The following is a 24790-nucleotide window of genomic DNA, read 5'->3' on the forward strand; positions in this document are numbered from 1 at the left end:
ATTACTGGTGTGTTCCACCATGTCTGGCCCATTTGACAGTTGTCAACATTTTGTCACAACCTATATTGACAAATGTGCATTTTTCAGAGTAGTTTTTGAAAGTATCATAGGTTCTGATATCTACAAGGTCTCAGGTGGACAGGGCAGTGAAATCCTGAGAGCACTTGGGGAACATGAGCCACTGGCAGTGCTCCCTTGTAGGTGGGACAGCCAGCAGGCAGAGGGGTTTCCTGGGCTGTATCCGGGGCCTGCGGCTGAACGGGGTGGCCCTGGACCTGGAAGAAAGAGCCACAGTGACGCCAGGTGTGGAGCCGGGGTGCGCAGGCCACTGCAGCAGCTATGGCCATCTGTGCCATAATGGGGGAAGATGCCTAGAAAAACACGCAGGGATCCAGTGTGATTGTGCCTCCTCTGCCTTCGAAGGACCCTTCTGCTCTCAAGGTGAGTATAGCTGAGAGCTCCTAAAGGAAGTGTAGATGAAACTGGATTTCAGACCCCAGGCTCAAAGTCCAGGAGTCCCAAGTCAGGTCTGGCTACTCTCCCTATGTGCCAAATAAAGAGACATGGGCTTAGGAGTTTCTTGCATGGTGGAATGGGAAGACTGTACTTCAGTACGTCTTCAGCTGTCTTCCATGATACATATCTCGGATTCAGGTTAAAAGGGAGAATCAGAGACAAGAGTGAAAGTTACACATAGTTAAAACAGTGCACTTCAACAGCTGTGGCCTGCTTGACCATTAGCTCAGTCTTTGTAGAGGAGTTGTGGAAAAGTTCTTATTGCTTTACTCCTGGAATAGAACAGGAATGCTTTGGGCTGTTTTTTGTTGTTGTTTGTTTGTTTTTGTTTTTTGTTTTGTTTTTGTCAGTCGTAGGGCATGAACTCTGGGCCTAGGCACTGTCCCTCAGCTCTTCAGCTCAAGGCTAGCACTCTATCACTTGAGCCACAGCAACACTTCTGACTTTTTCTGCTTTTGTGGTGCTGAGGAATTGAACCCAGGGCCTCATGCATGCAAGGCAAGCACTCTACCACTGAGCCACCTTCCCAGCCCATGACTGTTTTCTTTTAAGATAATAATAAGGCATTGCTTGTTTGAGAGACAGTTTGCCTTTTGTCACTAGCTGCTTGCCCAGAAAATAGCTCAGATCTAATGCCACAAATGCAAAGAGGGATGGGGGAGGGTGAATATTTAGCTTTAACTTAATTCACAGGGCCCAACCAAACCATCTTTTAGGTTGCATCTTACATAGACATGATTCTGGCATTTATTTGATGCTATGAAGAAAAGGAAATTCTACATGATGAGTTGAAATCCAATTATTTCTGTCCTAAATTCATGTAAAGATTTGGAAGGACATATGAATCTATTTTTGAGAAGCCCGTGGCTACTTCTATCAGCACTGATAGGTCTTATCTGCTTTCTCCAGGGCAATGCCTGGAGGAGAGCAGTGGTCTCAAATTGCATATTTAAATTAGAAAATTAATTGTATGTGAATCAAAGCTGAAATATTTTTGTGACATTAACAATAACATGCTCATTGTTAGAAATTCTGAGTTCTAGGACTATAGGGACCTAGTTATCTATATCTAATATTTATTTGATATATCAAATAACCAGTATTTCCATTTTTGTCTTAAAATGTAAAGCAGCATAAAATAGCCAAAATGCCATTACTATTTTCTCTTTTAGAATATTAAAGACTAGAATTTTTCCAAATATGCATCACACAAATGTTTTACATTTAGACCATGCTAACTTAACAAAAATGTGGGTTGTCCAGAGGTTTCTGCATACTTTGGAGCCGGTTCGTCGGTGATCTACAATTTTCAAGAACATGACAATAACACCTTCAATAACAGCTCCAGATCCTTAGCAGAGTCATCTCATGAAGATCTCAAGCTGACCAGAGAAATAGCCACACTGAGCTTCCGAACCACAGGGGCACCCAGTTTACTGCTCTACGTGAGCTCTTTCTTGGAGGAACATCTTACAGTTGTCCTCACTCCTGATGGTGAGTGTCCTCAGTGTTACATCCACAGGCTGAATCAGAAAACTATGACCATGGTGCTGTGGCCAGGAAACCAGCCAGGACAGTCAGCAATGGGCCCACAGTGTGCATTTTACTGGGGTTGGGCTATTTTCCATTAATGCTAAAAAGGTCAGTGATTAGTTGGGCACCAGTGGTTCATGCCTGTAACCCTAGCTACTCAGGAGGCTGAGATCTTTTTTATTTTTATTTTTTTTCAAAAAAAATTTAAATTTTTTATTGTGAAAATATTGTGCACAGGGGTTACAATTAAATGGGCAAGGTAATGAGTACATTTCTTATCAAGCATTGTTGCCTCCTCCTTTGTTTCTCCTTCCCATCTCCCCATCCAGAAGACTAAAATCTGAGGATTGTAGTTTGATGCCAGCCTAGGCAGGAAATAATCCATGAGATTATTACCTCCAATTAACTACCAGAAAACTGGAAGCAGAGGTATGGTTCAAAGTGGTAGAGCACTAGCCTTGAGAGAAAAACTTAGGGACATTTCCCAGACCCTGAGTTCAAGCCCCATGACTAACAAAAACAAAAAATCAATGATTCAGCTGAGTGACAGTGGCTAACCCTTGTAATCGTAGCCACTCAGAAGGCTGAGATCTGAGTATTAAGGTTGGAAGCTAGTCCAGGAGTGTATCAAAGTCCATAGAATTAGCCAGGACAAAGCTGGAAAGGGAGCTGTGTTTCAAGTGGTAGATTGACTAAAAATCTCAGGGACAGAGGGCTTTCCAAGCTTGCATACATGACCTGGTTTCAGGGTTCTGGGGTAAACTGGGCCTGCTTCAGGCAGCTTGAAGGGATGTGCTCTGTGTGGACTGAGAGATGTGAAGGTGACAAACCACATGTTCCTTTTTCCCCATTATGGAGTTCTGACAAAAAATTGGGGGAAAAATCCTAGTGAATGAATCATATGATTCATTTTATAAATGCTATCAGTACATATATAATGCATTAAAATAAATCAGTTTAAAAGAAATTATGGAAACTTGGGTTAGAGGCATGGGTCAGTTGATATCTCTTGCATTCAGTTAAAGAAAATCAGAGAACTTAGAAGAGACTGCTTGTTCCTGTTGTAACTGATTTGGTCCTAGCTCCCCCCTCCACCACTTCCACCAATAGTGGGGTTTGAACTAATGCCTGGTCACTGTCCCTTAGCTTCTTCCCTCAAGGCTATGTGAGCCACAGCTCTGCTTCTAGGTTTTTGGTGGCTCATTGGAGTATTAGAGTCTCAAGGCTTGTCTGCCTGGGCTGGCTTCAAACCTTGATCCTCAGATCTCAGCCTCTAGAGTAACTAGGATAACCGGCATGAGTCACCAGCACCTGGCTGGTTCTAATTTTTGAAATGGATTCAGAACTTTTCCCTAGAAGAGCTCCTAAATGATCATTGCAGCAAAAGTAAATGTCAGTTTGTTAGGAACATGGAGGAGAAAGGAAGGAAACAGGCCAGACTCCATCTTCTACAGGCTAGGACTATTTATTGAGGAACACTGTTTATTGAGCAGAGCCTTCCCTCAGGCTTGGAGACTGTGTTGGGGGCAGGAGGAGTCAAGGTTTTTATGGAATCTGTTTAGTATGAAGGGTGAGGGGGTTGACTATAAGTGAGGGCAGAGAACCCTTATCCAAGATCTCAAGCTTTTTAAATGTTCAACAGATCTACATCTGTCTTGCCTAGATGGTTTGACCTTAACAGGGTCCAGTTCTGTCTTCCAACCTCTTAAACCTTCCTGGCCTTGATGCTGGGCCTCAGAGACTTGCAGCCTAGGCCCACAATAGAGTGGTCACAGCCAGGATCATGTCAGATTGGCCTGCCTGCATTTAGGACATCTGTGCAAACCTGGGTTTGTTCCTGGCATCTGTATGTGTCTGGGGTAATAGGGTAGGGAGTCAAGCCTCACAGTATGCCCAAATAAATGTTCAAGGAACTCAAACTGTATTCGCTTGGTTTAATATGCTTCAGTATACCTACCTTTTATTTGTCAGTTGGTCAAAAAAATCACTGGTTTTGACAGTTTTTATAAAGTTGTGTTTTTATTTAAAAGGCCATTTACTTCTTTTTCAGGAAGTTTGCAGGTAAGGTACAAGCTGGATAGACACAAAGAGCCTGATGTGTTGGACTTTGATTTTAAAAATCTGGCTGATGGGCAGCTTCACCAGTTGAAGATTCACAGAGCAGCATCTGTGATCTTTGTAGAGGTGAGACAGCAGTTCAGTGATTACAGCTTTAACTAAAAGTAACATATTTAAGATACTACACCTTAATAATAGAGATACATAGTCAGCACTGTTTTTCATTTGATGAGACATAACTTGTAATCAAGGTGTTTTGGTAGCAATCAGATTGTCAAAATTATTACTAATATTTGACCATTTAAAATACCAACCTCAGGATTGGGTAGGTGACTCAAAAGATAGAGCCAATGCCTAGTGAGCACATCCCCAAGTTCAATATCCAGTTCTGTCCTAAAATACCAACCTCTCCTCACTGGCTTTACTTTACATGCAGGGAAGTGTCTAGTTTACTGTGGTAACTAATGGCACTATTTCTATGGGGAGTCCATTCCCACTGGATTAAACAAAAAACAAAGGCTATAGCATTGCCTACATGAGAGAAAAAAAAATCAAGACCTTCCTTTAACTGAGAGTATATTTTTAGAAATGCATTAACTATTCAAAAATACCATTTGATTTTAAGTAACTTGTTGTATTTCTTTGTGTATTATACTAGTCATAAATAAACTTTGAAGAAAAATAGAGGAAACAGATAGATAATGGGGGGAAACAGAATTTGAATAACTGAAGATATTATTTATGGAGAATATCATCTCTTTCTGGAAGCTGTTTTTTAATTCTTTCTGATAGCATTAACATATGGTTTATCTTTACTCACTTTTCTTGGATTTCAATACTCTTCCCATCAAAATTGCTCACATTTCGATGTCTGCTTCCTGTGGACCATTTAAAAGGTTGACCAATATGCAAGGAAACAAGCCATCCTGTCATCAGGGACAGAATTCAGTGCTGTCAGATGCCTTGTGTTGGGGACAATTTCAGGTAAATGGAAGAGTGTTTCTACATGAGACATGCTCATATACAGCCTCAGGAAAATTAGGCTCTGTTCTTTTGAAATACCATCTCGATTATAGTCACTGAAAGGGCTGATACTGAATGTTGGTCGGTTGGTTGTCTTAATTTTGTCATTTCATACAATATTTAAAAATATCACCACTTTGACATATGATGTGACTCTGTAATCCTAGCTACTAAGAAGGCTGGGATATAAGAATACAGGCTCAGTAAAAAAAAGTTAAAAAAAGAATACATGTTCAGAAACACTCTGAGTAGACAAATCTACAAGATTCTTATATCTGAAAAACCAGCAAAAAGCCAGAAGTGGAGATATGGTTCAAGTAGTATAGTGCCAACCATGAGTGAAAATGCTGAGCAAGAGTGTGAACTCCCTGAGTTCAAGGCCTAGTAACTGCAAAAATAAACAAACAAATATTACCACCCTGAATTCCATATATTCTTACAATTAGTATTTGTGAATATGTGTTTGTTTTTTAAATCACAAACTTTTTTTTTAAATTTAATTTTATTTTATTTGTGAACATACTGTACAGAGGGGTTACAATTGCATGGGCAGAATAATGCGTACATTTCTTACCAAGCACTGCAGCCTCCTCCTTTGTTTACCCTTCACCTCCCTTCCCAGCCTCCCCCCTCCCCCCCAATCCCCATCATTCTCCTTCCCCCCTTCCCCCCCCTCCCGCACCGACATTGTAAAGCTCATTTTGGACATGACAACTTGTACTTCTCATGGTTGCAACAGGTCCACCTGTATCCTTAAACAACTGGTTTTTCCCCATCTCCTCCACAAGTTATACTGACATCAAATATAGTGAAAGCAGGGGTTATACTATGGGGGAGGGACATACAAAACAAAAAAGAGATAATCTTATAGATGCATTAGAAACACATGCACGAAAGAAAAAAACATTAAAATACATATCTAAGGGTTCATTTTCCTGACATCACATTATCTGACCTTTTCTGCTTGACACATACATATACTAGATATTGCAAATAAGGGAAACCATGGGACCTATGTTTCTTTGGGCCTGGCTTACTTCACTTAATATAATTTTTTCCAAGTTTTTCCATTTCCTAACAAATGGGGCAATGTCATTCTTTCTGATGGAGGCATAGAATTCCATTGTGGATATATACCACATTTTCTTGATCCATTCATCTACTGAGGGGCATCTGGGTTGGTTCTATATCTTAGCTATGGTAAATAATGCTGCAACAAACATAGTTGTGCTGGTAGCTTTAGTGTGGTCTTGTTTGTAACCATTTGGGTAAATGCCCAAAAGTGGGATTGCTGGGTCATAGGGGAGTTCTATGTGAAGTCTTTTGAGGAACCTCCATACTGCTTTCCAAAGTGGTTGAGCAAGTTTACATTCCCAACAACAATGAAGTAAGGTTCCTTTCTGTCCACATCTCCTCCAGCATCTGTTGTTGTTAGAGTTCTTGATTTTTGCCGTTCTAACTGGAGTGAGGTGATATCTCAATGTTGTTTTGATTTGCATTTCTTTTATGGCTAGGGATGTTGAACATTTCTTCATGTGTCTATTGGCCATCCTTCTTTCTTCTTCAGAGAAATTTCTCTTTGTCTTTCGCCCACTTATTTATTGGGCAGTTGTTTCTTTGCGGTAAATCACAAACTTTTTTCCAGGCATAGGGACAAACATAGTAAGAAAACACACACACACACACACACACACACACACACACACACACACACACACACACACACACACAGAGTTCTCCACTCTATCACTTCCAGTGTCTACAGGAGAATAAGTGATGTTCATAAACCTTCATACCACCAAGGTAGGAAGTTTCCCTTCATAAATAAAGTTGACAAAGGACTGTGTTTAGAGATAATTTGGTGTTAAATTTAATGTCTTTGAAAGAAGATACAGTAGATAATAGAAACAGATACATTATATGATGGGGATATAAGTAATAACGTAGAATAATATGTGTTATCATATAAACTTTAAATTTCATACCAGTTAATTGTAGAGGACAAACTATAGAGTTGAAGATGTTAATGTTGTTATTCATGAATGTTATATTCAAAAGCATGCCATAGGAGCTGTAAGAATTAAACTTGAAATTTAGTGAAGAACTTTATAGGCCAGAAAAATTCAGTTAATTAAAACAATAAGCATTTATTTCATCTTCACCTACAAACACAAATCTTAAATCAAAAGCTAGCACAAATTTTCATGTTTTTGATATGTTTAGGATTGCTTCTGAAGCTGGATGATGGTGGCTCACCTCTGTAGTCCTAGATGTTCGGGAGGCTGAGATCTGAGGATCAGTGTTCAAGCCAACTGGGACAAGTCCATGAAACTCTTATCTCTAATTAACCCAGGACCAGCCTTGAGTTCAAATCCTAGTACCAGCACACACACACACACACACACACACACACACACACGCGCACACACACACACACACACACACACACACAGATTGTTTCTGTTCTGATTGTGTTATTTCTTTGTAGTTATAGAAAACAATTCCATTTTTTCATTCAAATTTTTTGATCAGCTGTTTATATTTACCCAAATTTGAACATCACACAACATAAATGTGATTTAAAACATTACATTTTGAATTTCAAAATAAATAATATATATGTATGTAAAATTCTGGTGAAAGAATGAGTTGGAAAAATCATTATAAAAATGATGGTTATGTGTTTAAACAAGCTTTGACACATGTTCACATTTAGAGATGGGTTGCTATTCATTCCACTAATATGTACTAAAATAGACCAACAAATAGTGTAAAGAGGGAGCTATTACCTTTTAAAAGAGTTTTGTCCTAAATTATGACCAAGTTTTTCAGTGTATGTGTGTGTGATGGAACTGGGGCTTCAACTCATGGCCTGGGCACTATCTCTGAATTTCTTTTGCTCAAAGCTAGTGCTACACCACTTGAGTCACTGTTCTACTCTTGGCTATTCTGCTCAGTCTGACTTTGAACCATGGTCCTCAGACCGTAGCCTCCTTACTTAAGTTTGCTATAGACAAAAAAATATACTAATTCGGTTAAATTATAATGTTTTAAAGTTCATACACATTGTGGAATGGCTAAATCAAACTAATTAGCTTATATAAGTATTTATTAGAAGAACGATCATTACTAAACCATATGAAAACTTCCTAAAATCTTATGTGAACAATCTTTGTCAGTCTCTTCCATGACAACAGCTTTATTACTTACTGTTCATGTTTGTTGCATTTGACTCATTAACTGTACTCAATGTTGTGACAGAGACTTGCTTATTCAATCCTCTTGAGATTCCCCAGCTCCATGTCAGAGCCCCTGAATGCTAAACCTTTCTAATTCTCTTTCACATCCCATCTTGCTCTTGAATAAAACCGTTCATACTTCAGAGTAAATGTCCCATCCTGGTTCATTGGGGATTTCAAGAGAAGTTTTTCTTTTTTAAATTTTTATTGTGAAAATACTGTACAGAGGGATTACAATTACATGGGCAAGATAATGAGTACATTTCTTATCAAGCATTGTGGCCTCCTCCTTTGTTTCCCCATCCCATCCCTTCAAATCCTCCCCCCACCCCCCACCCTAACCTCCCGCCCGCCCCCCACCAAAGTTGTAAAGTTCATTTTCGACATAACAACTAGTACTTCTCATTGTTGCAATGGGTCCACTTGTATCCTTATTTAAACGACTTGCTTTTCCCCTTCCCCTCCACAAATTTTACCGACATCAAATACAGTGTGAGGTAGGGACATACAAAGCAACAAAGAAATAATCTTATAAATGTGTTACAAACAATCGCATGAAAGAAAAAAAAACATTTGAATACATATCTTAGGGTTCATTTCCCTAACATCACCTTATCTGATCTTTTCTGCTTGACTCAGACATATACTAGATATTGCAAATAAGGAAACCATGGGTCCTATGTTTCTTTGGGCCTGGCTTACTTCACTTAATATAACTTTTTCTAAGTCTTTCCATTTCCTAACAAATGGGGCAGTGTCATTCTTTTGATGGAGGCATAGAATTCCATTGTGTATATATACCACATTTTCTTGGTCCATTCATCTACTGAGGGGCATCTGAGTTGGTTCCATATCTTAGCTATAGTAAATAATGCTGCAATAAACATAGTTGTGCTGGTTGCTTTACTGTGGTCTTGTTTGCAAACATTTGTGTAAATGCCCAAAAATGGGATTGCTAGGTCATAGGGGAGCTCTATGTGGAGTCTTTTGAGGAAACTCCATACTACTTTCCAAAGTGGTTGAACAGGTTTACCCTCCCACCAACAATGAAGTAAGGTTCCCTTCTGTCAACATCCCCTCCAGCATCTGTTGTTTTTAGAGTTCTTGATTTTTGCCATTCTAACTGGGGTGAGGTGGTATCTCAATGTTGTTTTGATTTGCATTTCTTTTATGGCTAGGGAGGTTGAGCATTTCTTCATGTATCTATTGGCCATCCTTCTTTCTTCTTTAGAGAAGTTTCTTTAAGTCTTTAGCCCACTTATTTATTGGGCAGTTGTTTCTTTGAGGATTTGTTGTTGGGGCATTTAAGTTTTTGAGTTCCAAGTATATTTTAGATATGAAACCCTTGTCCATTGTATGGCTAGTGAAGATCTTCTCCCAATCTGTGGGCTTTCTATTGATCTTGCTAGCTATGTCCTTTGCCATGCAGAAGCTCTGCAACTTCATGCAATCCCATTTGTCCAACTTTTCTTTGATTTGTTGTGTGTCTGGGTCTCTATTAAGAAAATTTTGGCCTGCGCCAAGGAGACCTAGGGTTTCTCCTATTCCATCCTGTAATGTTTTCAGAGTGTCAGCTTTGACTCCGAGGTCTTTGATCCATTTGGAGTTGATTCTGGTGCAGGGTGATAATATAAGGATCTAGCTTTAGTTTTCTGCAAGTAGTTAACCAATTTTGCCAGCACCATTTTCTGAAGAGGCTGTCTTTCTTCCATTCTATTTTTATTAGCTCCCTTATTGAAGATTAGATGGGTTCATTTCTGGGTTTTCAATTCTATTCCATTGGTCCTGAGGTCTGTTCTTGTGCCAGTACCAAGCTGTTTTGATTACTATGGCTTTATAGTAGAGTTTGAAAATTGGTATTTATATTCCTCCAGCAGTGTTCTTTCCGTCGAGGAGCATTTTTGCTATTCGGGGTCTTTTATTGTTCCATATGAATTTTTGGATTGCCTCTTCTATTTCCTTGAAGAGTGAGGTTGGAATTTTGATAGGTATGGCATTGAATTTGTAGATAGCCTTGGGAAGTATTGCCATTTTCATGATGTTGATCTTTCCAATCCAGCCACATGGGAGTTTCTGCCATTTTCTAAGTTCTGTTTTGATATCCTTTTTCAAGTTTTTAAAGTTGTCATCATAAAAGGCCTTCACTTCTTTGGTTATGTTAATTCCTAGGTATTTTATATTTTGTAGGGCTATTACAAATGGAGTTGCTTTCCTAATTTCAGCCACACTTTTCACATTGTTGGCATACAGAAAAGCCATTGATTTGTGAGGGTTAATTTTATACCCTGCTATTTTGCCAAAATTTTGAATCAGCTTGAGTAATTTGGGAGTGGAGTCTATGGGATTCTTTAAATACAAAATCATGTCATCTGCAAAGAGGGAGAGTTTTATTTCTTCTTTCCCTGTTTGGATCCCCTTTATGTTTGTATCTTGTCTAATTGCTGTAGCTAGGCATTCTAATACTAGATTGAAGAGAAGTGGAGAGAGTGGACATCCTTGTCTTTTCCTGAGTTAAGAGGAAATGGCTTTAGTTTTTCACCATTAAGTATAATGCTGGCTGTAGGTTTGTCATACAGCCTTTATTGTATTGAGGAATTCCATGGATTCCTAATTTTTCCAAAACCTTCATCATAAAGGGGTGTTGGATCTTGTCGAATGCTTTTTCTGCATCTATTGAGATAACCATGTGGTTCTTATCCTTGCTCCTGTTGATGTGATGAATTATATTAATTGATTTCCATATGTTGAACCAGCTTTGCATCCCTGAAATGAATCCTGTTTGATCGTGGTGTATGATTTTTTGGATGAATTGTTGAAGTCGATTGGCCAAAATTTTATTGAGAAGTTTTGCATCAATGTTCATCAAAGAAATGGGTCTATAGTTCTCTTTCTTTGATGAGTCCCTGCCTGGTTTTGGGATGAGGGTTATGTTGGCTTTGTAGAATGTGTTCGTTAGTGAACTTTCTCTTTCAATTTCATTGAAGAGTTGGAGGAGTATTGGTGTGAGCTCTGCTTTGAAGGCCTAGTAGCATTCTGCTGTAAAACCATTGGGTCCAGACTTTTCTTAGATGGGAAGATGCTATTTCTATTTCAATGCTTGATATGGGCCTGTTAAGCTGGTTTAACTCATCTTGGTTTAGTTTTGGCATGTCAATATTTGCTAGGAAAAGGTCCATTTCTGCCAAGTTGTCAAACTTATTAGCATAAAGGTTTGAGAAGTATTCCCTTATAATGTTCTGAATCTTGGTTGTTTCTGTGGTGATGTTTCCATTCTCATCTCTGAATTTATTTATTTGGGTGTGTGCTCTTCTTTTTTGATAAGATTTGCTAAGGTCTGTCAATTTTGTTAATTTTTTTGAAGAACCAACTCTTTGGTTAGTTGATTCTTTCTCTAGTTTTTTTGGATTCTAATTCATTTAATTCTTATTTAATTTTAATTATTTATGTCTGTCTACTGGATTGGGGTTTATCTTGCTGCTCTTTTTCAAGGAGGTTCAGATGTCTGATTAAATTGTTGGGTTCAGATCTCTCCAATTTGTTGATGTAGGAACTCAGAGCTATAAACATCCTCTGAGTACTGCCTTTGCTGTGTCCCAGAGGAGCTGGTAATTTTTGTGCTCATTTTTGTTGAGTAGCATGAACATTTGAATTTCCTTTCTAATCACTTCCATGACCCACTCCTGATTCAGCAATGTGTTGTTCAGCCTCCTTGTGTTACCGGACTTTGGTGGCTTTTGGTGTTGAGTTCTAATTTTATTCCCTTGTGGTCTGAGAGAATGCAAGGTATAACTTCAATGTTTCTGAATTTGGACAAGTTTGCTTTGTGGCCTAAAATGTGGTCGATTTTAGAAAATGTTCCATGTGCTGCTGAGAAAAACGTGTATTCTGATGCTGCTGGGTGAAATATCTAGGCTGTCTTCAATCATCGAGATTCGATCTTCTGCATGTTCTAACCTGCTGTCAAGACTTTCTACTTTGTTTTTCATTTCTTTTCCTTCTAATTGGTCAGCTTTGATGGCTTCAGATTCTTTGTTGAAGCTTTGTTTTATATGTTGTATAAACTTCTTTACTTCCCTAATTTGGTGTTCAGTGTTTATTCTCAAATCACTTAGTTGATTGGTTATGGTTTCCTTGGATTCCTATTCCTTCCGTTGGGTTCCATTCAGCATTCCCTTTGTGGTCTCCCTGACTTCCTTCAGTTCTTTGTTAATGGATTCCATGAATGCCTTTAGTGATCTTTGTGTATTCTCATCCTGCTCTCTCAATTTCTGTATTACTCTTTGCTTAGCTTCCTCACATTCATGCCATTCCTGTAGTTCTGTTTGAGTGTTCTCAGCCTGCTCATGCCATTCCTGCCTTTCTCTTTGAGTATTCTCAAGCTGCTCATGCAAATCCTGTGTCAGTTTTTGAGTAGCTTCCTCACACTCATGATATTCCTGTATAAACCTTTGGCTTGCCTCCTTTATATCCCTATCATGCTCATACAGAGTCCTTTGTAGGTTTTCAATCTTTTCCTGTATTGACCTTTTGTTTGCCTCCACTGACCTTTTATTTGCCTCCTGTCTCTCCCTATCACGCTGATGCAGAGTCCTTTGTATGTTTTCAATCTTTTCATTTATCATGCTTGCCAGCAGTGTTTGTAGAGCTATTTGGGAACTCTCCTCTGGATTATTCATTATCTGTTCTGTCCCCTGATTATCATGAGGGGGAGTTGAGATACCCGGACTTGCCATTTTTCTTGTGTTTTTCCAGCTTACTCTGCCCATTTGGGATGAAAATAACACCAGTTTTGTGCTAGAATAGTACCTTAAGGGAAGCATCAACCAAAGTCTGTATTTGCACCGTCAATAGTCTGCAGATACAATCTAATTCAACAGATACATCTATTCAACATCAAACAACTATATATTAATGGGATCCGATCCGAAAAGAAGAATTTGGCAAACCAGAAATTATTAGGTTTAGGGAGAGATGTGGGTAAAAAATAGGAATAGAGAGATGTGGGTAGGCGCAGGGAGAGTCAACTAAGTCCTAGTCTCAAAGAAGGAAATACGTTGGATAGGATGAAAGTAGAGAGAGAGAAAAAAGAAGAAAGAGAAAGGAAAAAAAAGAGACCAGAAAAAATAGAAAAGTAAAAATTAAAAATATTATGCAGAAACGAAAACAAAATGTTCAGAGAAGAACGTGGATATAATGAGAGAAGGGGAAGGATATAAAGGAGATGTGAAAAACTGAAAAATAAAAATACTTAAAATATTATATAGGTATAAAGAGGTAGTACTGCTATTAAGGAATTTAAGTCTAAGAGGTTTTGAATTGAGTAATAAATTTGTGGATTAACTGTACACAGGTCTAATAATCGACTACGGGTATATCTGAGGATGTGCAGAACAACAATTAAGTCACATAAAGAAGAACAAAAGAGAAGAAAAGGTGAAAAGAATAAGAAAGAAAGAAAAAAGATTAGAAGTTCAATAACAAAATTTTTTTTTAAAGAAACAGAAAGAAAGAAATACGCACACACACGTATACCCCTAAAATAAAAATTATAAGAGGGAAAAAAAGTTACTAGAAAATAATGTTTTTCAAAAAAGGTAAAAATGAAAAATTAAAAACAAAAGTTTTAGAAAAAAAAATTTTCATAAAAGGTACAAAAAGAAAAAAAAAGAAATAAAATTCTTTGATTATTTTGGGAGGGGTGGGAAAAATCCTGTATCTCCCTTGTGTCTGTAACCAGCCTCTTGTTGGAGTCTCTGGTCTGCTTGTGGTGTTTGATTTTCCTGTGGCTTTGTTGGTTTCTTAAGGCAGTTTGTTTGAATAGGCAGAAAAATGCTCTGCTTTACCCAGGATTGTGATCCTCCTCCCAGATTAGTTCAATGGGAGGGAGATCTGCTTTGAGTATCACAAAGGAGGGAAATGGTTTTTTCCCTCAAGTTTGGAGATGCTGTGATGAGGCTAGGTTCTGGGTAGAGTTGAGGGCTTTCAGCAAACAGTAGCTTTTCCCGGGGCTAGCTTGTGAGAAACTCACAGAGCCCAGCCTGGAGCCACTCTCACGGTTTATGTTTACTGAATTTCAATTGATTGTCAAGGCTGGTAAAGGGAGGAGCAGCCTCTGACTCTTGATTACCCAGTGAAGAAAGCCACTCCTGGGGCTGGCGCGTGAGCTGGGTGACTTTTCCCTGGGTGGAGCTGATTCTGGCAGGTTAGGTTAGGTTCCTGTGACCTGCTAAATGACTCTAGTTTTCTTCCAAGGCCTGAGTTGGAGCTAGCAGCTCGACCGAGTTTTGTCTGTATCCAAGATGGAGATCTCCGGAACTGGGGGGGGGGGAGGGAGGGGTGGCCTTCCCTCCTCTGCTCCCTGAGAAGGAGTGAGGATATCAGGCTTCTACTCAGGCCAAGTCTTGGTTCCTGGGTGGTCTCTGGTCTGCGAACTGCAGGATGAAGATGTCTGCTTCTTGTCGGTTCTTGCTATTGTTGACTAGAATCCACTGGCCCGCCGTGTCTGGCTCCTTCCTCCAGGACTCTCTCTTTTGCAGGTATGGCAGCTACGGCCGCCGCCGCCACCGCTGCCACCGCAGCGGCGGCTGCTGGCAAGTGCTCAGATCTGTCTCCTTGCCTGGATTTTCCCTCTCTGGCCTAACTCTCTGTCCTGTGATGGCACACTTGGTGTGATTCTCTGGCTTAGGACTGTTCACTGGAACTCTAAAACTGCTTTCTATGAGAGAGCTTGTTTAACCTCCAGCTTCTCCTCCACCATCTTCCCAGAACCTTTCTCAAGAGAAGTTTTTCAAAGGGAAAAGAAGGTGAAATTTGTTTGTATTGAAAGTCAGTGCTATTCACAATTGCAGTGGGTGCTATGCTCACCCTCAGTCCATACTTTATGATCTTTGCATTGCTTCAAGATCCACTCAGTCTTTGAATCCCCTTCTTGCCTGGGGTCTCACTGTACCTCTCCTCTGACTTCTCATTGGTGTTTCAGGGCTCTCAAGATAGAAGACAATGGCCCATTGCAGTGCCACTTACTAATTATCTACTAAATATTCTCCTAAAACCCTTCTTATGTTTTTCAATCTTGGTGAAATTTTCCATTTATTCTCTTTATCTTTGTAAGCAGAGTTCCATTCACTGTGATGCTGATTCCTGTGTATGCTTAGTTTGGAACAATGGCAGTTCAGGTTGTTGTCTCCAGTCTAGGTTCAACTCACTTGTGCTCCTGGATAAGGGTTGCTTGGGCCTGGCCTGCAGAAGAAGGATAGAAATGAGAGAGCTGTGACCTTGGGCTGGAGGAATCACAGCAATATGGTAAAGAGACATGTACTGAGGGGGAGCATGAAGCCTGTGGATCCTAAGCAAAGTGTGGCTTCCAGAGAACAGTAATACCAAGAGAAGTTGGACAGCACTCCGCATGACTGCATCCATTCTTACTGTCCCTCATGGAGTGAGGATGAACAGCTTGCCTGAAGGTCTTTTGTTGATGACTGTGGCATAGTAGGTATACATTCCACATGATCAGGACCCATGTGACACTTAAAATCCTCTCCCATGGAGGTATAGTGAGCAGGTCAAAACATAAGCAAATAAATAACTCTCTACCAAAAAGAACCTAGCCAAACATGAGGATGTGGATGAGGAAGAGGGAAAGCAAACAACAAATACAATTTTCAACACTGAAAAGCACTTTTATTTCAAGGGGAGGTATTGAGGACTTTCCTCATGCTAGGAAAGTGTTCTGCCACTTGAGCCATGCCCCTATCCCTAAAACATTATTGACAAAGACAAAATTAACTAAGATGAAATTTGGAATCAAAGAGATCTAAGTGAAGTTAAATATAATTTATAAGAAGTTCCCTGAGTAGTGATAAAGAAAAGAATCATCACTAATAATTTTTAAGCAGTAGCTTGGAATAGAGTAGATAAATATCTCAAACCACAGAGTAAGACCAAGAAGGAAAAACTAGGAGAACAAGTAAGAGGTATTTGGGAATCATATCTAGGAATTCTAACTTGAATAATTGGTAAGCCAGAAAGAGAATTAGAAGTAAAGGCAATAATCCCTCTGACAAGGTTAAAGATTATTTGAGGATTGAATATTAACCATGCATCCTATCTGAGGGAAATACTAGGTAATCACTTCAACTAAAACTGAGACACAACTGGGCATGCTGGATAATGCCTGTAATCCCTTCTACTTCAGGGGCACAGATTTGGGGATCATGGTTTGAGAGAAGCCCAGGCATAAAAATTTGAGAGACGCCATCTCATTCAATGGCTGAGGCTAGTGGCACCTATTCTCCTAAGTGCAAGGGAAGCACAGTAGCTGGGAACATGGCAGTGCCTACGATCTCCGTGACAAGGGAAACACAGTAGGAGGCTAGCAGTCCAGCCCAGCCTGGGCATGAAGCAAAACCCTACCTCCAATGTAACTTCTTTTAATAGATACTGGAGGTATGGCTTGAATACGACAGTGCCAACCTTGCAAGCACAGTGCCCTGAGTTCAATCCCTAGTACTGCCAAAAAGAAAAGAGGCAAAATCATGATCTAAAAGAAAAAATATGAAGACAAGAAATGGTAAATTTACATGTGTACTTTACATCTGTGCACATAAGTACATATGTGTATATAATGCTCATCATTACGGCTAAACGATGGGCAGATATAAATCCACTCATACATAAATCCAAATATTATATATGTATAATATTTAGTAGATCTTCAATAGAGACAAATGTAATGAACTACTAATGTTTCTTTCTCCGGTAATAGAACTAATTGCAGAGGTGAGGCTCACTTATCTTTAAAAATAAAATTCCACAAAATTAGTCTTAATTTATGAATTAGTCTAATATCTGCCTTACATGTAGTCTATTCCCATACCTTCGTGGACCTTATTTCAGACACTGACAAAGAAAGCACTTTATTTTATTTTGTACTTTTTGTTCAATAGCTAGGGCTTTTAATTATGTTGTGGCATTTTTTTCAGTCATTCATCTTTACGAGAACTTTCTTGTTCTTGCAGTATTTTCTCATTTTATTTCTTCTCGAATTCTCTAAAATATGTTAAGCAAAGACTTTTAAAAACCTTTCTTTGAAAATATATATTTTCTTTTTTTTTAATTTTATTTTATTTTATTTGAGAACATACTGTACAGAGGGGCTACAATTACATGGGCAGGATAATGCATACATTTCTTACCAAGCATTGCAGCCTCCTCCTTTGTTTACCCTTCACCTCCCTTCCCAGCCTCCCCCCCTCCCCCCACCCAATTATACCCCCCTCCCCCCCCACACCGACATTGTAAAGTTGGTTTTGACATGACATTTTGTACTTCTCATTGTTGCAACAGGTCCACCTGAATCCTTAAACGACTTGTTTGTCCCCATCTCCTCCACATGTTATACTGACATCAAATATAGTGAAAGCGGGGGTTACACTGTGGGGGAGGGACATACAAAGCAACAAAGAAATAATCTTATAAATGCGTTAGAAACACATGCATGAAAGAAACGAAAACATTAAAATACATATTTAAGGGTTCATTTTCCTAACATCACATTATCTGACCTTTTCCGCTTGACTCATACCTATACTAGATATTGCAAATAAGGGAAACCATGGGACCTATGCTTCTTTGGGTCTGGCTTACTTCACTTAATATAATTTTTTCCAAACCTTTCCATTTCCTAACAAATGGGGGAATGTCATTCTTTCTGATGGAGGCATAGAATTCCATTGTGTATATATACCACATTTTCTTGATCCATTCATCTACTGAGGGGCATCTGGGTTGGTTCCATATCTTAGCTATGGTAAATAATGCTGCAATAAACATAGTTGTGCTGGTAGCTTTAGTGTGGTCTTGTTTGTAAACATTTGGGTAAATGTCCAAAAGTGGGATTGCTGGATCATAGGGGAGATCTATGTGAAGTCTTTTGAGGAAACTCCATACTGCTTTCCAAAGTGGTTGAACAAGTTTACATTCCCACCAACAATGAAGTAAGGTTCCTTTCTGTCCACATCCCCTCCAGCATCTGTTGTTGTTAGAGTTCTTGATTTTTGCTGTTCTAACTGGAGTGAGGTGATATCTCAATGTTGTTTTGATTTGCATTTCTTTTATGGCTAGGGATGTTGAACATTTCTTCATGTGTCTATTGGCCATCCTTCTTGAAAATATATATTTTCTGAGCTCAAAAATATAAAGTTATTCTTAAAGTATATTCTAAATTTACAATAATCTTTGTAGGGGCCTAAGCTCATTTTACATCAGTATACTTAAAGTCTACCAGGAATGTATAATGCAAAAAGTTCTCTAACATCTCAGGTAATCAACCTGGAATGATATTTATCTTTATAATAGCATAAGCATCATGGCTCACTTGTAGTTGCTTTTAGTGGTACTTTACATAGCAAATACCCTTTTGTAGGGATTAAAGTCAATGAGTGTAAACTCAGTAGTTTTAACCACACTTGTTTTCCCCTCAGAAGAGACTATTCTCTTCTAGCCAGAAGGATTAAGGCTGCAAAATATTTGTCCTCCAAGGATGACAGACTGAAACAATGGAGTCAAAATGAATAGAATAAAGAAAGACCTGGAATTAAATTCAAGAAATGCTTCCAAAGAGTATAAGCATCAGAATATGTTGCTTAACCTAATGACAATATAAAGTATTCTACTACCCAAATAAATTCTACAAAGAATAAGGATATTCATTTGCTAGGCATTGAAATGGTAGCAGAGAGTATATATACCATAGTAAACTATGGTCATATTCAAAGTGCTTGAGCCAAATGGAAGATGTGTGTGCGTGTGTGTGTGCGTGTGCACGCACCCCTCCCCTACACACACACATGCAGGTGAGCTGATCCTGGAGCTGGAACTCAGGCTTGGGCACTGTCCCTGAGCTTTCTGCCTTTTTGCTCAAGGCTAGCACTCTTCACTTGAGCCACAGTGTCAATTCTGGCTTTTTTAGTGTTCAAATGGAGATAAAGAGATTGGAGGGGAGGGAGTGCAGATGTGGCTCAGTTCGTACAATGAGCCAATGAGCGAATATATCAGGTACCCAGTTCGAGTTCCAGACCAAAAAAAAAAAAAAATGAAGAAAATAAAAAATTAAAGACTTTTCTGTCTGGGTTGGCTTCAAAGTGCAATCCTCAACTATCAGCCTCTGGAATACTGGGGTTTATAGATATGAGCCACTGATGCCCAGCTCCAGTGGATAACAGGTGCAATGTGGATCTGAGGTTGAACAGACAAATGTCCTTCCAGAACTTCTTGCTTAGAAAGGTTGTGGTGGGCAAGAGTGTGACTCTGGTGCAGTGTTTTTGTGATAGTTACTACCAGGTGATCATGCCTGAGAACCCTTCATAATCTGCTGGCTTTATTTGCTTGTGCTCCCTTTTGGTCAGGGTTGACACAGCCACTCCATTTTGAACCTGTCATCTGTCACACTTTTTAATTTACTGGCAATGAGGGAGATGTCTCTAGAAACCTTGATATCTTGTATATCTTGATATCTAGAAACCTTGATATTCTGTAAACAATACACAGTAAAAATTAGAAGCATGAATCAGCTATGGAAGTTTATTTTTAGTTTGAGTTGATGAAATAAATGTTACATAAGATTCTCATCAGCTGGGCACTAGGGACACAGGTAGGGAAACTGGTGAGACTCTTATCTCCACTAACCACCCAAAAGTGGAGCTGTGGCTGAAATGGCAGAATACCAGCCTTCAGTGAAAAAGCTAAATGGACAGTGCCCAGTTCCGGCTCAGGAGAATAAAATTCTCATTAGACCATACTTTGAGAGTGTCACACTTTCACAATGACTTCAGCACTAAATTCTTCACAGCAAGGTGCATTGTATAACAATAGGATTGTGTATTCTATGTATCTGTTGCATGTGTCCAGTATAACACACACTAAAGTAGATGCTGGTGTTGCAGCAGCATTAGAACAGGCTGCCCACCAGGCACCAACTACCTGTTATGGGAGGGCAGGGGGCAATCCAAGGAGGGTGACCTCTATAACAATTGCATTGGGTAAAGTTGGTGTGAAGTGAAGTCAAATGCAGTGCCCTCTGAGTTTCACCGCCTCTGTTCAAAAGCCAGTTCCAGCTGCTTATGAATGGCAGAAAAAGCATGTCACTCATGAAATCTAAGTCCTCTGAGTCCTCACTCATTTTAAATTTTTTCAAAGCTTATTGCACATAATATAGAACTAAATTAAATGACTTTGTCATTCATGTTATGTTGTCAGAAAATGGAGTCAAAACAGCAGTGTTACTAAAATCTTCAAAGAAATCAAGACTGCTGAGAATTTAGCTATAACATGAAGACAGAATGGATATAACTTGAGAGTATCGACTGGAACTTAAAAAATGGTTATTAACTAACCAAAATACACATATGGACTGTGGAAAGGTACAGACACTTATTATAGTGGGAAGAATAGTGCATGATCCTGTGGGGTATTGGAGGCTCTCACCTCCAATTCTAGCTACTCAGGAGGCTCTAAGGTCACAGTTCCAAGCAGGAAATGTCTATGAGATTCTTATCTCCAATTAACTACCAAAAAAACAGAAGTAGAGCTGTGACTCAAGTGGTAGAGCACTAGCCTTGAGCAAAAAAGCTCAAGGACACTTCCTAGGCTCTGAGTTTAAGCCCTAGGACAGGTAAGTTTAAAAAAAACCCAATGATGCCAATTACCTACTGTTTTCTCAATGTCAACAATTATGAACATATCTGAAAGATGTAACAGAACAAAAGGAGAATACCTTGTTGAGAAAGAAGGGACCTAGATTCCAGTTCTTCTACCTAAGCAGCCTCAGTGACCTGTAGGCTTGTAACTAAATTCTGAACCATAGGCTCCTATAAAATAAGAATAAAAGTACTCATTTCTTTATGCTACAATCATTAAAATGAGAGCACTTATAAAGTTAGCACATTTGGTGAATTCTTGGTAGCTATTTGCTGATTGTTAGAAAAAAAATACCAAAAGGATTGTTTTTCACAGTGAATGAGGAAGGAGAATGTCAGTAAAGCCCAGGTATTAGGATACCTGGCATGCTGTCACTGTTTTCTCTGCTGGGCAGAAGATGCTTTCCTACCTGATATTTAAACACTTGAGGTTTAACTCCAACTCTCTGTTTAGATTTTATACCCATTGAGCACAAGGAAAGGCAAATATCATCATCACTGAAATCAATAATAAAGGGATGCTTTGTCTCTTGTGTTAGGTCTCTAGTGTCTCTTCTCTTGAGTCCTGTAATAATTAACTAACTTTGTTGTTTGGGGGTAAAGATAGGATCCTAGGGTGGGGACAGGACAATTCAGAGAATGTGGAAAAGGAAACAGAGGCCACCAGGTAAAGAGGAAAGGATGATCCAATGTTTGGGTCGTACTCCTGAGTTATGAACAGCCAGCCAGATTGGCAAAACCAACAGAATTGAGTGGGGCACCTAGTGGTTCATGCCTGTAACTGTAGGTATTAAGGAGGGTGAGACCTCGACAACCCTGGTTCAAGGCCAATCTAGCTTAAAGGTCTGGGAGACCTTATCAGCAAAAGCTGGAGGTGTGGTTCAACTGGTAGAGCACCAGTTGAGCAAGAAAGCTCAGCATGAGCGCAAAGTTTTGATTTGAAGCCCTGGTATCTGCAAGAACATTCATTTAAAACCAATTAATTTAATTAAAATTATTATAGTCCAATTAATTGATCTAATTTTTAAATTAATGAAAATATTTGTTAATTAATTTCAATAAAGTTAAAGTCAATTCAATAAAATAGATTGTATGTTAATTAAATAAAGTTAATTTAGATAGGGTGCTGTCCCTGAGGGTTTTTTTTATTTTCTCAAGGCTAGCACTCTCCTACTTGAGTCACAGATGTATAAATGGCTTTTTGGTAGTTACTTGGAGATAAGAGTGTTACAGGCTTTCCTGCCCAGGCTGGCTTCCATCTCTGATCTTCAGATCTCAGCCTCCCGGATAACTAGGATTACATGAGTGAGCCACCAGCATCTGGTTAAAACCTATAGAATTGAACAAAGGAAATTTCCAAGAGGGCTACAGCCCTCAAAGAGGCATTTTGCTTTGCCAAGATCACTGGCTTTAAACCTCTGAAACAACGCATTGAGATGATGATCACTTGAAAATCAAAGTGTCTTAGGAACTCCCTTGTTTTCATCTCCTGGATGCATCTGGGAGGGGTTTGGTACCTTGGCCAAAGCTACTTTCCAATCCGTCACTGAGGCCTCCCTGGCTCTGGGCCTTTCCTTAAGGATGAGGAGACAAGGAACTCAGGGTGCTTGGACTTGATATCAGGTCTATTCAGCTCCACAGCACCTCCATGGTCCTGATTGCTGTCCCCCCACCTTTTGCCAGCAGAGCTCCCAGGGGTTGACACAGACACACAGCTGGCAGCAACGCGTGGCTTCACTGGCTGCCTCTCAGCTGTGAGCTTTGGTGGTGCTACTCCACTGAAGGCAGCTCTGCGCCCAGGAGGAGCTGCCCAAGTCACCATCCTTGGCTCAGTCATAGCTGCCACCAGCTGCATGGAGGGATCAGCGTGGGAACTTACGCCAAGCTTCACAGAGGGTGCAGGTGCGTGGCCCTTGCCTGCTCATTATCTGGTCTCTTCCTTCCTTCCTTCCTTCCTTCCTTCCTTCCTTCCTTCCTTCTTTCTTTCTTTCTTTTTTCTTTCTTTCTTTCTTTCTTTCTTTCTTTCTTTCTTTCTTTCTTTCTTTCTTTCTTTCTTCTTTCCTTCCTTCCGTCTTTCCTTTGTTCCTTCTTTCCTTTGTTCCTTTCTTTCTTGCTCCCTCTTTTCTTTTCCTTTCCATTCTTTCTCTTTCCTTTATTCTCTTTATTTTCTTTTTATTTCTTAATTCCTTCTATCTTCCCTCCCTCCCTCCCTCCTTCCTGCCTTCCTCTCTTCCTTCCTCTTTTCCTTCCTCTCTCTCTTCCTTTGTTCTCTTTTCACACTCAATTCACACTGCATTCTGTGTTCTTCCAATCCTTGGAAATTTCTTCAGTACACTCCTCTTTCTCCCTTTTCCTACTGTAGGTCCTGGCTCAAGCAATGAGGGAGAACCCTTAGTTAATGCAAATAGAGGGATTCTTGTGCCATCAGAGGTAAAAGATGGTGTTAGCATAAAATGAAAGATATCTATAAAGAGTCATTGCAGATTAGTAAGGTCATAGTCAACCATTGCAAATTCCTTGATGTTTAACTTAATTTAAGGAGTCCAACTCCTTAAGCACAATTGAGTAAATGGAAGTGATGTGTTACCCCAACACACTTTCAAAAGAACAGTAGCCAAACTAAAGAATATTGACAAGTTTTTCATTTAAAAATGTCCCCCGGGGCTGGGAAGGTGGCTCAGTGGTAGAGCGCTTGCCTTGCATGCTCAAGGCCCTGGGTTCGATTCCTCAGCACCACATAAGCAAAAAGAAAAAAAGCCGGAAGTGGCGCTGTGGCTCATACTGGTAGAGCGCTAGCCTTGAGCTGAAGAGCTGAGGGACAACGCCCAGGCCCAGAGTTCAGGCCCCACGACCGGACCCCAAAAAAAAAATGTCCCCCGTGGTTCCTTAAGAGATCTTACATATGCTTAAAAATCTGTAGCTCTCCTGCTTGGAGAGAAAACAAATCTTTTAGTTCTTGGCTGGATGTATTTTTGCTTTTGGAGACAAATGGAACCATGCTAACAACCCCCCCCCCCAAAAAAAGTGTTTTTGTGGTGCTTTGTGTATAATACTGAGTTGGCAAGTAGTTTTCCACAGCCTGAAACAGGATTCAGATTTTTATGTTTTAAAATACATGTAGTCAACTGATGTCAGTGGCTCACACCTGTAATCCTGGCTATTTAGGAGGAATAAAATTGAAGGTTATGTTTCAAAGCCAGCCAGCCAGGAATGTCCTTGAGACTCTTATTTCCAGTTAAGAACTACAAAAGCTGAAAGTAGAGCTGCGGCTCAAGTGGTAGAGAACTAACCTTGAGCACAAAAGCTCAGGGACAGAACCCAGGCTCTGAGTTCAAGCCCCAGGACAAGGGCACACACACACACACACACACACACACACACACACACACACACACACACACACACACACACACACACATTTAGTCTACATGCTTCTCTCAGCATATTTTACTTTAACACCATATTAAAATGTTTTGGGTGAAGGGATTTTTCAAATTGAAGAAGTACAAGTGTATGAACATCAAATACTATCCTGATTGTGTATACAATATGGTGCCTGAGTCAGAATTTACCCAGGTTGACTCAGAAAGCAAATATGACATGACATTCTCCCTTCTCATTCAAAGGTGTTTATATAAGGGTTGCTGAAAGGAGAACATCCCTTGGATCAGGCAGAGAGACTACTGGAGAACCAAACCTCTAGCTGACACCAGATGTAGATGTAGG

General features: G+C 39.7%; 1 protein-coding gene across 1 annotated transcript in view; it reads left to right on the forward strand.

Moving 5' to 3' along the window:
* The window catches only part of LOC138836936 (contactin-associated protein-like 3), a 185144-nt gene that overhangs the window by 155001 nt on the left and 5353 nt on the right, over positions 1-24790 (forward strand). Inside the window, exons 18-23 of the mRNA XM_070035639.1 lie at positions 202-441; positions 1780-2010; positions 4100-4233; positions 5004-5091; positions 22751-22966; positions 23427-23482. Of these exons, the coding sequence (XP_069891740.1) occupies positions 202-441; positions 1780-2010; positions 4100-4233; positions 5004-5091; positions 22751-22966; positions 23427-23482 (965 nt within the window). The remainder of the gene's footprint in view (positions 1-201; positions 442-1779; positions 2011-4099; positions 4234-5003; positions 5092-22750; positions 22967-23426; positions 23483-24790) is intronic.

This window comes from Dipodomys merriami, unplaced genomic scaffold (genome assembly GCF_024711535.1).
Source record: "Dipodomys merriami isolate MVZ:Mamm:240054 unplaced genomic scaffold, mDipMer1.0.p SCAF_26, whole genome shotgun sequence".
NCBI lineage: Eukaryota > Metazoa > Chordata > Mammalia > Rodentia > Heteromyidae > Dipodomys > Dipodomys merriami.